General features: G+C 41.2%; 1 protein-coding gene across 4 annotated transcripts; it reads left to right on the top strand.

Annotated features, from left to right (window-relative positions):
• The first annotated feature begins 3,261 nt into the window (after positions 1-3,261).
• Positions 3,262-12,035, top strand: gfi1aa (growth factor independent 1A transcription repressor a). 4 transcript variants are annotated; one of them, XM_017496132.3, is made up of 7 exons: positions 3,262-3,496; positions 6,600-6,734; positions 7,435-7,680; positions 8,513-8,904; positions 8,990-9,127; positions 9,995-10,160; positions 11,579-12,035. In XM_017496132.3, exons 2-7 carry the CDS (start codon positions 6,623-6,625, stop codon positions 11,755-11,757), a joined length of 1,233 nt encoding a protein of 410 aa, XP_017351621.1. In that variant the 5' UTR covers positions 3,262-3,496; positions 6,600-6,622; the 3' UTR covers positions 11,758-12,035. The 4 variants fall into 4 exon arrangements, with proteins under 4 accessions (XP_017351621.1, XP_017351624.1, XP_017351622.1 ...); XM_017496135.3 differs by having other exon boundaries at positions 3,265-3,496; positions 7,435-7,629; positions 11,579-12,034; XM_017496133.3 differs by lacking the exon at positions 3,262-3,496 and adding an exon at positions 3,852-3,932.
• The last annotated feature ends 1,150 nt before the right edge of the window (positions 12,036-13,185 follow it).

The following is a 13,185-nucleotide window of genomic DNA, read 5'->3' as shown; positions in this document are numbered from 1 at the left end:
GTGTGTGTGTGTGTGTGGGAGAGAGAGAGAGAGAGAGAGAGAGAGAGAGATGGTTTATAAGCTCAGAGTGAGGCCCTGACCTCTCGCTGCAGTGATAGCGTCTGTTCACTGACAGCTTTGGTTTCCTGTTCTGACTGATGTGAGGGCGTTTGATCGTCACATTTACATTCTCTGCACTGTGCATCTTAGATACCGCGCACACTGTACAGCTCGCGCACATTACGCCGGACATTAACGCAGAGATTAGATGAAGGATGAGGTTTCATTCAAAAATTTTTTTTTTTCCAACTGATGAGAAATGCTCATCAGCGTCAGTCAGGATGGGTTATGAAAAGAAAAGAATAACAAACCATATCCAGTGTGCATGGGTATTTTTTTTTTTTTTTAATTAAAGAAAAGACTCAAACAACAAACAACAGACTTTGACAACAGTCAAAGATTTTTATACATTTAAAAAAAAATTTTCAGCTTTTTTTTTCCCCCCGTTAAGAATTTTGCGATACGATTTGGCGAGTTTTCTGGTGCTTTTTCTGTTGCGGAAAACGACCCGACTCGGCGAAATCGCGATCGCGCGTAACAGCCCTGCGCGCTCTTTCGCGGCGATGCTTGTTGGTAAACGAAACCTTTCAGTCGCACTCGTGTTCGACGCACGTGAATCGAAGACGGCTTCGTCCGGACGCGCGTCGTGATGACGTCACGTGACGCGCCCCGGCCGGGATCGGCAGAAAATCGACGCCGATTTTGAAAAATCGCAAGCTCCTCCGGACGTTGCGGACTTTGCGATCGCAAAATCGCGCAATCCGGGAGAGACTTTTCGCGTAACGGGCATATTTGACGTTTGATAAAGAAATAATGCGTCTTGAGAGCTTTTGATGCTCTTTATGTTAGAAATGAACTTTTACTTTTTTCTAATTCTGGCTGAACGGCGTACTCTGTAAGAAAATAATCCACAATGAGGTGGTGTGATGAAGCACCGTTACCCAAAGTTGATGATTTTTCTATAACAGCACATCCCTTACTGTCCTCTATTTATTTATTTTTTGATTCCTCTTACACCACAGGAATTTGCCTATGATTGCAATTTTTCATTTACAGCTACATTTAATGTTGTGGAACACTCGCAAAACAAATTAGTTCCTGTTCTCACTTGCGTAACAGCAGCTATAAACGGTCGTTCCCAACCGCAGGTTGTCGTATTGCAGAGAAAGATTTCGGGAAAACTTTGTCCCAGGTTTACCTCTGACACTGGAGACTCCTTCCGTAAAGGTTAAATAAACGTCTCCTTAATATAAGAAAGATCAGACATTCCCTAGTGTTCCCTGAGTTGTAGGGGTCGTACCGTACGTGGAACCGTTTCTGACGTGCTTGTAGAGATGCCGGTGGTTCCCATAGAACTATAAACGGTTCTAGTTTTCCCAAAGTGTTCTACGTGGGACCGTTTCTTTAAAAAAGGGACACCGTCTTGTAGAGCTCTGTGTAGAACTATTCAGGGTTCCTGTATGGGTGCTGGATGCAACCTTGTTTTATTCAAACCATTGTTTTCTAAAGGTGTTCTACGCTGATTCTTTTAGAAAGGAAACCCTGTATTGTAGGACTCTAGGACGGACGGGTTCCCTCACGGTGCTGGATGGAACCTTTGTTTGCGTGAGACAATAGCGAGAGACGCAGGGCAAAACTTAAACAAAACGGCTCCAGGTCATCCGGCGTGTTTGTTTGTTCGTTTGTTTCTTCGCCTATAGATTGAAATTTGTTTCCTGGCGCGCGGAAGCGGTGACCCCGGTCTCCTCGGCGTCCGTCCACATCCTCACGTAATGACACCTGAGAGTGGACGGCGCTAGCTACGTAGCTCGCTTGGCGTCTCATAGCGTGTGGTGTTCATAGAGATCGTGCAATCGGTCTTTTGTCTTGTAGTTTCTCCTAATAAACCTAGACGAATCGACCGTTTGTGTCCGGGTGTCTTGCCGTCGTTCGTTTAAATCCTGCTTTCAGATGCAGAAACCTCGCCGCTGATACCAGTTTGTCTTTGTAGCCGTCTTGAGCTAGCACCTCAACAACCCGAATACTCTCCAGCTAGTCCGGAACACAGCGTCCAGAGTCTTAACCACAATTACCAACACTGCCACTACTGCATGCTGTTCCAGGAAAATAATCAACGACCGGCTGCCAGTGCAAAGGACAAACCCACAAACTATCTAGTGGACTATAGGTGGAACCTTTCTTTTATATAATGCCTGTATTACAGAATACACGGCAGAGGCAAAACCTGCAACGGTTCTAGCTTTCCAAACATGTCCTACTGTATGTACATTATAGGAGCGTGGATTGTTTTCCAAATGCTACACTCTTTTAAAGAGTTTTGTGTATAGAACCATTATGGAACCTTCATCTTAGTACAGATTACCCAGTGTTCTTTCTGGAACCATTAGTGTCTAAAGAGTATACACTGCAAAAGGGAAGTGCTATTTTTATTATTAATAAAATGATTCATTTTATTATTAATGTTTCCCATAGGGTGCCAGAAGAAACCTTATTTTATATGGAACCTTTTATCGGCTTTCGCAAAAGGGACAAACCAGAAGACAAGAACCATTCAGACCACTAGATGGAACCTATAATGGCACAAAGCTTCTACAGAGTGTTCTGTGTGGAACCTTTTCTAAAGAAGGGCTTGTAGAGATGTTATGTTGGACACTAGATGGAACCCTGTATATTTTTTTTTCTTCTCCCAAGATATGAATGTTCTATGTGGAACCATTTCTTTTAAAATAATAATAATAATAATAATAACAACAATAATAATAATAATAAAATTTTTAAAAAAACTTATTTTGCTGTGCTCCATGCAGAACCATTAAGGGTTCCCTTAGGATGTCCCTTAGAACCTTCACCGGCTCTCCCAAAAAGAGTCAAACCCTCATGGTGCTAGATGGAACCTTGTTTCCTGAAAGTGTACAGATATTAAAAATAATCCCTGAGGCCCCAGACTGTAGGCTGCAGAACCCAAGGACTCATTTCCGGTGTGTCTTTTATTTATTTATTTATTTATTTATTTATTTATTTATTTATTTATTTATTTTTAATCCTGCCAGAATAATTGCATGTAATCCTACGAGGGGCCAAATATGAAATAAATAAATAAATAAATAAATAAATAAATAAATAAATAAATAAAATCTTCCTGTGCAGAACCTTTAAAAAAAAAAAAAAAAAAAATCTTGATGTGATTCAGGATGATTATAGCGCGAGGCGTCTCCATATAATCATATACATCTATAACGGGACAGCGCGTGCAGTTTATAGCATCCAGATCCTCACCCAGCGGTCCACGCGTGACTGTGTGTGTGCGTGTGTGCGTGTGTGTGTGTGTGTGTGTACCTGCAGATCTGCAGCTTTGGGCCTTTTAAACCTCCTCCAGGAAGTTCAGCCGCGGTATTTAAAGCGCGCGCAGCAGCAGCAACACGTACAGACCAGGACACCGCGCGCGCAGAGGCAACAGGTGGGAGCGTACACACACACACACACACACACACTTACACACACACACATTTACACACTTTTAGTGTTTTAGACACATTTTCTACATACGCTCCAGATGTTCCTAAGTTCCTAAATGCTGACTTATCAACATCTGTCGCGCGTGCATGTAAACATGTGGACGAATCCTGGCTTTTGTTTTATTGATTAATGGATTTGTCATGATGCAGGACGATGTAAAGGTTATGAATGACCGAAAATAAGGATGATGATCGGTGTTAAGAGCAGGTGATATGTTCTATACAGCAAAATGCAATAAGAGTAGAATTAAGAATTAAGAATTAGGAATGAAAAGTGTAGAATCAACTCCTAAAAGTGTCGAATGAATCTTTCAGCGTTGAATTATCTCATAATCTGTTGCATTTTGCAGAGTTTTGGTAATGAATGAGCAGAAACACGTAAGACGTCATTAACAGTGCAGGTTTTAATTCCATTGTTTAGTTGCAGTTAACTATGAGTTCTTTATTTATAATCTATAGGTTTTACCATTTCTAAACATTATATATATATATAAAACGAAGACGAATGCAGGAAGTAACTGTGCTTCAGTGCACATAGCTAGTAGATGGTTATGATGTTGGATATAGAAGCAGTTAAGCACAGAACACAAAGTTGTTGTTTTTTTTCAGAGGAACGTTGAAATTTTTACGGCATCCAGCTGAAGATCGAGTCTTCCTCTGTCCGGTTTGTTTGCGATCCCGATCCCGCGTCCACCGTAGCCTCAGGTCACTGCTCAGACCGACAGGAGCGGAACCCGATGTGGTCTTCCGCTGTCGTAGCTCGTCCACATCGGGGTTCGAGGCGTTCTGAGATGCTTTCCGGCACAGCACGTTTGTAAAGAGCGGTCGGACATGTCCTTCGAGTGGTCTCGTCACAGAACCGGACGTTTTTTTTTGTTTTTCGCAGCATTCTGGGTGAAAGAAAGTTGTGCGGGAACACCAGAGGAGAAGTTTGATGAACTTTAACTGAAAGTCTTGACCTGGATCGGCGTGATTTCGTGCTGCTACGTGATTGGCTGATTGCACGGACGATCAAGCGTACAGGTGTTCCTATTGACGTGGGTTAAATTCGCTTATAGAAAACTTCCACGTGTGAATTTTGTGCTATGTTTCAGACATTTTTCACACATGTAGGAGTTTTTTTTCTTCTTCACACAATTCCTTTCAACATCTTCACGTGTTTATTTGTCGCGATACAATATATATATATATATATATATATATTTTAACTTTCACAGGATTTTGTTTCACAATCATTTTTTCCACGTTCATTTTTGCGTGGGTTTTTATTTTCACACGAATCCTTTCCACACACTGTCTCCCCCCTGCTTTCATTTTCACTTTTTATTTTATCGACACGTCAAACGTGTGTTTCTAAAAACAATTTCACATGATTCATTTCCATTCACGTTAAATTTGTCACACCTAGAGCATGTCCCTGCTTAAAAAAAAAACCCCCAAAACAATGGCAACCCTCACAGAACTGTAATGCTTTTAATGGTTATAATAAGCATTGTATTGGTTTGAATGGAAACTGTAATGGTCCCTGTGGGTGTCTACTGGTAATCTGTTGTCTTGTATTGGTGGCATGTTACGTCTAGTGGATACCCTGGTAATTGGTAATGGTAATGTTTTTAACGGTTAGCTGACGGTTTGTAATGGTGTTTGTAGTGGAAACCATTAGAACGTCTGTGATAGTGTCTGTTGTTTCTTTCAGCAGGGGTGTTTTTTTTTTTTTAATGCACACCCCCCCCCCTTCCCCCTACATGCAATTCATTAATTTTCACAAGTGGTGTGTGTGTGTGTGTGTGTGTGTACAATTTCCCCCATTCCAGCTGCTACACCAAACTTTTTTCTCACATTTATTGAAATCCTTTCTATCTTCCTGTTAGACCTTGAGCTCGGGGGGGAAACGAGCAATGATTTTATGGAGGCCAATTTGCCCAAACACACCACGTGAGGCGTACGATAAAGTGCCGTCTGTTTATTCTGAACGAGATATTAATAAAAACTTTAAATGGTAGAGGTGTGTGTGTGTGTGTGTGTGTGTGTGTGTGTGTGTGTGTGGCGTGATATGTGCAGGTCTGTAAATAATACATGACAAAGACACGATGTGACGTAGCCGATGCGTATTTAAAAAATCTGGGTCTGTACGAGGCTCTTAGACGTTTTTGCAGCCAGGAACTGCTTTAAGTGTAAAAAATTTTTTTTAAAAAACCGAATTTTTTAATTACGTTTGATTTGCTGTCAATTTAATTTATTTCGTGTATTATGTGTGCGATTTTATATTCCATATTTCATTTATTTTCAGTTTGATTATACGTCATCGTTCGAACGTTTGTGTATGCAAGGCTTTAAAACTGATTACAGCTTGAAAGGAGTTTTTTTGCTGACACGGCACATTTCGTCGTCAGTTCGTCGCATTAAGATTTCATAAAAAATAAAAAAAAAAAAGAAGAAGAAGGAAAAAAAGTAGCAATTGATTCATTTGGTTGTTTCAGCCAATCAGGTTTTGGAAGGTTTACGCCAGATTTATGTCAGGTTTATGTATGTTGTCAGCTTTATGTTGATTTACATCAGGTTTATGACGGCTTATGTGGGTTGATGTCAGCTTCGTGCGGTTTCACGTCAGATTTGTGTACGTTTGTCGGGTTCACGTACGGCTCATGAAAGTTTTCCTTATGAACGCTAGCCTTCAATTAAGTATTAACTATTAATGATAGCATTATACCCAGAGTGTAATGGAGTACCTGCGTCCTCGTTAGCAGTCTGTTGTGCGTCTGCATCATTGATATGCAGGTGATAAAGTTTCACCTGAACCCCGTCAGAGATGGAGAGTTTTCAGACAGGTTATGATACCGAGAACATTTCAGCTCCGATTTTACGGTTTTCGCTGCGGATGAAATATCTGTAGACTGTTCTTTAACTCTAACTGTTATCATTTATAATAATAATAATAAGAAGAAGAAGAAAATATAACAACAACAACAACAAAGGTGCTTGGACCCCACGGGTCACTGCGGCTATATTTGTAAGTCTTTTTCTTCTTCTTTTAAATCTCCCTAGACCCTCAACCCACAAGAGCGAACATGCCGAGGTCATTTTTAGTGAAGAGCAAACGTGCTCACAGCTACCACCAACCTCGCAGCCTGGAGGACGACTACATCCGACTTGACGCTCTACTGACACACACTTACTCGGGTATGTTCTGTAGAAATGATTCGGCGACACAGTTTCAGTCTTTACACCACAATCAGGCAAGGGGTTAGGGTTAGGGGGCACTAAAACGTGCAGGACAGGATGTTCTCCGTCCAGGACCAGAGTTGGGAACCCGTGCTTTAACCACAGGTGGAAAAGAAATATGGAGCCAAGAACGGTGACTACTTGAGTGAAAGTGAAAAATATTTAAACATAAGTAAAAAGTTAACATTTTTAAAAGATGAAGAGAACTGACCACGAGTTCTTCCTGCACAATAACGCAGGACTAGCTAGTTAGATTTTATGCTAACTCAACCCTGGACAAGCCTAGAATTTGACTTGCTGGTTAGCTAATGCTTAAAAACCCTAATCACATTCTCAACAAAAACAAAACGTAACTAGCTAAATCAACAAGCTAATTTGCTAAACTTATCTAGCTAGCTAAGTTAGCAAGCTAATTTACAAAACCTAGCTAGCTAGGTAATTGAACAAGCTAACTTGCAAAGCTAAATAGCTAGCTAGATAAATTAACAAGCTCATTTACAAAATCATCTAGCTAATCTGCTAACTTAGCAGATTTGATGGCAAATTTGAAGACATCTTAAGATTCATCTTCAATCTTACAATCTCATGGGTTTTTTTTTTTTTTTTTTTTTAAATTAGATTTTTTCAGCGCATACTTTGAAGTTCTTGTCTTGTGCAGAGATCCAGGCCGAGTCCGACTGCTGTGAGGACGTGGATAAAAGTGCAGGTCGATGCTCGCCCGAAGGCAGCGCGGTGTGTACGGCCGAACATAAAGCTCAACACTCTCCGCTCAGCTGTGAGGGAAGCGTGTGTGATCCGCCGGCGGAGTACGAGGACTCCGTGTGGAGACCCAGATCGCCGTCTTCTTCTCCAGGTTCACAAAGTCGAGTCCTACACGAGGAGATCCACTCTAAACCGGCTGAGTGTAAACCTTCATCTAATTCAAGTTAACACTTAAAGGCTTGGCTTATTATCGTCCAGTTGTTTAAATCTGCGAGCTCATAGTGATTACGAAGAGATCGAATTCAGCGGGAAATTTGGGTCCAACTTTGGACTCGCTGTATACGTGCAGGAAAATGGCATGTATGTAAGGAATTAAACACTTTGTGTCATGATGTTTGAGGAAAATAATCAGTGATATTGTGGTGTGATGAAGTGGAGATAGCCTACTGTCGCACCCCGAACAGCACAAAGCGCTTTATTCCTCTTATACCACAGCAAAATCGTCGATTTCTTTCTCTTTTTTTGCCATTCGTAATTTATTAAAGAACTTTTTATCCGTTTATAGTTGCATTTAATGTACTTTAATACATTATAGCAGCCATAAACAGTCATTCCCTCACCAGCTTCTCTTGAAGTTAATAATGTCACGATAGCGAGAAAACATGACGCAGAAAGTGTCAATTCCTCTGTCCCGAAGTCTTTAGGTTCCAGCTTTACATCTGACGGTTACCAAGCGCTGACGCTGGAGACTCCTTCCTTCCGTAAATATGCGATAAACGTCTCCAAAGTTCATCCTGTCAACGAGTTTTTCAATCCGTTTAGCGGCGCGTCCGCCGTACACCGACTCCGAGTCATTCGTTCGTTTATTCATTATCGATGTAGATGTTAACTCTGTAAGTAAATTAAATGCAACACGTGTTGATTGATCACTTTAGGTGTTCATTCATGTTGTTCGTTGATCTGTAAATACCCAGCCAGAACCAAATACATTATTAATACAGTATTAACAAAATAATCATTTGTCGTCCGAACAGATGTGAATGAATATCCCGTATCGTCACCGGATGATATCCAACCTTTCGACTTGACCTTCCGGCCCTGCGCCTGGACTCACGCCCGCTCGGAGCTCAGACGCCTCGTTAGGCCATTTCAGCTGAGTCACGTGGCACGCGAGACGCCATCCGTCGGCGTTTACGGCTCCACGGACAGGCTCGCCAAGGCCTTTTTCTCCAACCAGTCCCCGTTCAGAGGGTTCTCTCAGGAAGCGTACAGCTCGCTGGCTACAGATCTGCTGAAGAGCCGCACACGAGGATACTACGCCGATTTCAAGGCCGTCCCCGAGAACGCCGAGATCAAATCGCATCCTGATGTCTTGTGCACGCGACTGCAGATTAACGGCTCTTACAAGTGCGTCAAGTGCACCAAGGTACGGCGTCTTTCAAAGCACAAATCACGTTGTCCGTCTTTTTGGTTTCAGCACCGGATCTGATTTTGTTTTAAATCCGATCCAGGTGTTTTCTACGCCTCACGGCTTAGAGGTCCACGCCCGACGCTCGCACAGCGGCACGAGGCCTTTCGCATGCGAGCTGTGCGGGAAAACGTTCGGTCACGCCGTCAGTCTGGAACAGCACAAAGTCGTCCACTCGCAAGTATGGAAAATATATACTATATAATATACAATGTCACTGGATATATACGGTATATCATTGGACAGTTTTGTAGCCAGATTGGACAGGTCAAAGTGGAGCCTACAGATCACGTTAAAGCCGATATGACACTAGACTTTTTCTTTACAGAAACATTGCTGTCTGGATGACAATGCTAGCACAAAGTCCTAGCTAGTACAGGCTAACTAGGTGTGTTTAAATACATTTAGTCGCAGTATGGAGAGGAGGAAGAAGCTCGACTGAAATTTCGCTCTGGAGATGAGATCTTGCGTGACTAGACGGCGTGTACAGTACGCGGACATTAACTCGACGCCGGATGCCAACGACGGTCCCGAAACGAACCGATTTATTCTCTCCGGTTACGATGCAGCGTTACAGTATCGGAGTTGAAACATCCGAGATTGTGCGCATCATTAAGCCGCGTATGTGCGATGTATTCGCTCATCGATGAGACAAACGTTATCACCAACACTCTGTCCACCATGTTGGATTTTCTCGCGTGTCCCTCCCAGCTGCAACCCGATCGGTCGGGAGGTTTGACGTCACGTTGTGCTTTTCTGTAAAAACTCAAGAAGCAAACAAAACGTCTGCAGTAAAATGTTCCTTCAATCAAACCTCCTCTAATTATGGTGGCGTCTGGAGGCGGGGCTTGTTTTGCTGAATGTAGCAAATCGACTGGAGTGAATTTTAATCAATTACATTTTTTTCCCGCTCACTATGAATCAGATCTTCAAAGTAGTGGGTTGATAAACCGTACATTTCAGCAGGTTAATGATCTAACCAAGTCCACGGAGTGCTAAGATCATCTAAAAGCATGCACTAACCTGGATTATCTGTGTTTATCGACAGGAGAGGATTTTCAGCTGCAAAATCTGCGGGAAAAGCTTCAAGAGGTCGTCCACTCTGTCCACTCACCTGCTGATCCACTCGGACACGCGGCCGTACCCCTGCCAATACTGCGGCAAGAGATTCCACCAGAAATCCGACATGAAGAAACACACGTTCATCCACACGGGTAACGCTCACGCCGATGAATTCCTCATACGAGTGCGCTTCATGGGGAAAAAGTGTCGCCGCTGATTATTTTCCTAAAACAGCACAGCCCTAAAGTGTTTTATTCCTCTTATACCACAGCACTTTGCCAACACTAACGATTATTTACTATTTAATACCGTATGTTATTTATTAAATGATGATGCATCACACTTTTTATCCATTTATAGTTACATTTAATGTTACTGTAAATACTCCAGGAGAGAGGAGTTCATGCTTCTTTCTGGAAGAAAAAAAATGTAAAAAGGGAATTGCGATTTTATTTCTCACAACTGCAATCTCGCAATTCGGACTTTATTTCCCGCAATCGCAACTTTAAATCTCACAATTCTGATTTTTTTTTTTTTTTTGCACAACTTTGACTTAAATTCTCACAGTTACGAGTTCACGTCTCGCGATTCCGGATTTTTATTTCTCGCAATTCCGAATTTTTATCTCTCGCGATTACGAGTTAACGTCTCGCAATTCCGAATTTTTATTTCTCACAATTACGAATTTTTAATTCTCGCGATTACGAGTTCACGTCTCACGATTCCGGATTTTTAATTCTCGCGATTACGAGTTCACGTCTCACGATTCCGGATTTTTATTTCTCGCGATTACGAGTTCACGTCTCGCGATTCCGGATTTTTATTTCTCGCAATTGCGAGTTCACGTCTCGCGATTCCGGATTTTTATTTCTCGCAATTACGAGTTCACGTCTCGCGATTCCGGATTTTTATTTCTCGCAATTACGAGTTCACGTCTCGCGATTCCGGATTTTTATTTCTCGCAATTACGAGTTCACGTCTCGCGATTCCGGATTTTTTCTCTCTCTCTCGCAATTTAGACGTCCATGAAAAAAAATATCAGAATTGTGAGACGTTAACTCGAAATTGCGAGAAATTCAAAAAATCGAGAGATATAAAGTCGCAGTTTTGAGAAATAAAAGTCGGGCTTCCGTACTTCTTGGTAACGTGACAATCTAAGTTTTTGTTTGTTTTTTTTTACAGGGAAAAAAAAGGAAAACGTTATTAACTAGTTTTCAGGAATGTTTAACAACATTAAATGTAGCTATAAATGGATAAAAAGGTCTGATGCGTCGTTTTTTTAATGCGTAAAAATTTTCTTTAAATCCTTGGCATATTGCTGTAGTGTAAGAGGAATAAAACACTTCGGGACATGGCCGTTATAGGAAAATAATCAACTTCAGGGCCGTAACAGTGACTCTTCATCTTCAACGCTTCGTCACACCACCCTGGCGTTGATTATTTTCCTATAAGAGCACGACACGGAGTGTTTCATTCCATAAAACGTAACGATATAGTGATCCGATTTGTGTATTGGTGTATTCGGATTTCAACGTGTCCCATGTTTAATCTGTATCGATGGTGTTTTCAGGAGAAAAGCCGCACAAATGCCAAGTGTGTGGGAAAGCGTTCAGTCAGAGCTCCAACCTCATCACACACAGCCGGAAACACACCGGCTTCAAACCGTTCGGCTGCGACTCGTGCGGCAAAGGCTTCCAGCGCAAAGTGGACTTGAGGAGACACCGAGAAACGCAGCACGGCCTGAAATAAGAGACGCTTCCATTTCGAAACTCGGATATAATTTATATTCTTTACATAAAAAAAAAAAACACTACGAAGAGCATTAGTTAAGCTATTGATACTAAACATGTTTATCGACTTTTATTATTATTATTATTATTATTATTATTATTATTAACGGAACTTTATGCGACTTTAAAGTTATTTATAAGATCTTGTGTTTGAATGTTTACTTTTAGGTCCTTGTGGACATTTTTTAAGTTTGTGGATAAATAAAAGTTCTTCCTGAAATCCCGCGCCTTTATTTTTTTATTTTTTTTTAATTTACACCGTTTACACGCTTAAGAAACCTCGATCATGTTAAAGTTTGGTGTTAAAGCAGGAAACGGTGAAAAGCTCGTGTTTGTGAAACGCTGGTCTGGCTTTATGTATTTATTACCAGTGAGGTAAGAGGAACGCCGACTTTTTTTTTTTCACAGCTGCTTATAAAGCAAACGTTCACACACCACTTGTTATCTGTGAGCAGCAAGATCACAAGTTTGGTTAACAGTTCTGCAGAACAGATTTAGTCATTTACTACAAACCTCATACTGAGCACTCGCCTCTCCTTTACACCTCCGTTCTCTCGCTTATTAACGGCGTTAGTTCCCTTTTAATTGCCTTTTGCAAGAAGCAGAGGTCTTGCTTTTGCCTGCTAGTTACAGTAATATATTGTTCTGCCTTTAAAGCCACACAAAATAGTTTTAAAGATGGCACAAACACTTCAAAGTCTTCAGGAACATGTAAATTAGAAACGCCTCCAAGCCTTCATGCTCCGCCCCTTTCTCCTTCATTTGCATATTGGAACTCGATATTATCTTTTATATTTTACGATACAAAATGACTTGCCTCGAGTTTTCTTCAAAACTTTCAGCTGTTTCAGTGAGTTGCTGCATTTTAAACCGTACGTACACTTTAATTTAACCTGTCAAACAATTTAAAATCATTAAAAAAAAAATTAGTGGGGGTAGTGGCGCTAGGAGGTCGCAGGTAGAACCCCATTAGAAAGCGAGAACCATCCAAAGCACTCCTAAGGATCCTTTTTTTTTTTTTTTTTTCTAAAAGTGGAATGTTTTAAATATAAAAAGCTCTGGAGGCAATAATGCTCATTTTGTCAGAGAAAATCAGTCTGAACTATTAGGGACTTTCTTTTTTGTGTGTGTGTGAGAAACATTTACATTTTCTGTTTAATTTAATTACTGGGTGGGGCTAATCTTGAAAGAAACCAAAAGAATGCAAACCTAGTAAGTGACAGCTAAATTGGTGAGTAAAAGCTAACCTCGCAAGTACAAGCTACATCTACTTAGTAAAAGCTAACCTCGCAAGTGAAAGCTAACCTAGAAAGTAAAAGCTACATATGTTTAGTAAAAGCTAACATAGCGAGTGAAAGCTAAGCTAGCAAGTGAAAGCTAACTTAGT

The sequence above is a fragment of the Ictalurus punctatus genome, chromosome 20 (assembly GCF_001660625.3).
Source record: "Ictalurus punctatus breed USDA103 chromosome 20, Coco_2.0, whole genome shotgun sequence".
Classification (NCBI taxonomy): domain Eukaryota; kingdom Metazoa; phylum Chordata; class Actinopteri; order Siluriformes; family Ictaluridae; genus Ictalurus; species Ictalurus punctatus.
Note: the sequence above shows the minus strand (reverse complement) of the source record. Positions and strands in the feature narration are given on the sequence as shown.

Coding starts and splice junctions, on each gene's coding strand:
- gfi1aa (XM_017496132.3), top strand. CDS start 6,623: ATGCCGAGGTCATTTTTAGTGAAGAGCAAACGTGCTCACAGCTACCAC. Junction 8,905..8,989: donor AGTGCGTCAAGTGCACCAAG/GTACGGCGTCTT, acceptor AATCCGATCCAG/GTGTTTTCTACGCCTCACGG. Junction 9,128..9,994: donor ACAAAGTCGTCCACTCGCAA/GTATGGAAAATA, acceptor GTTTATCGACAG/GAGAGGATTTTCAGCTGCAA.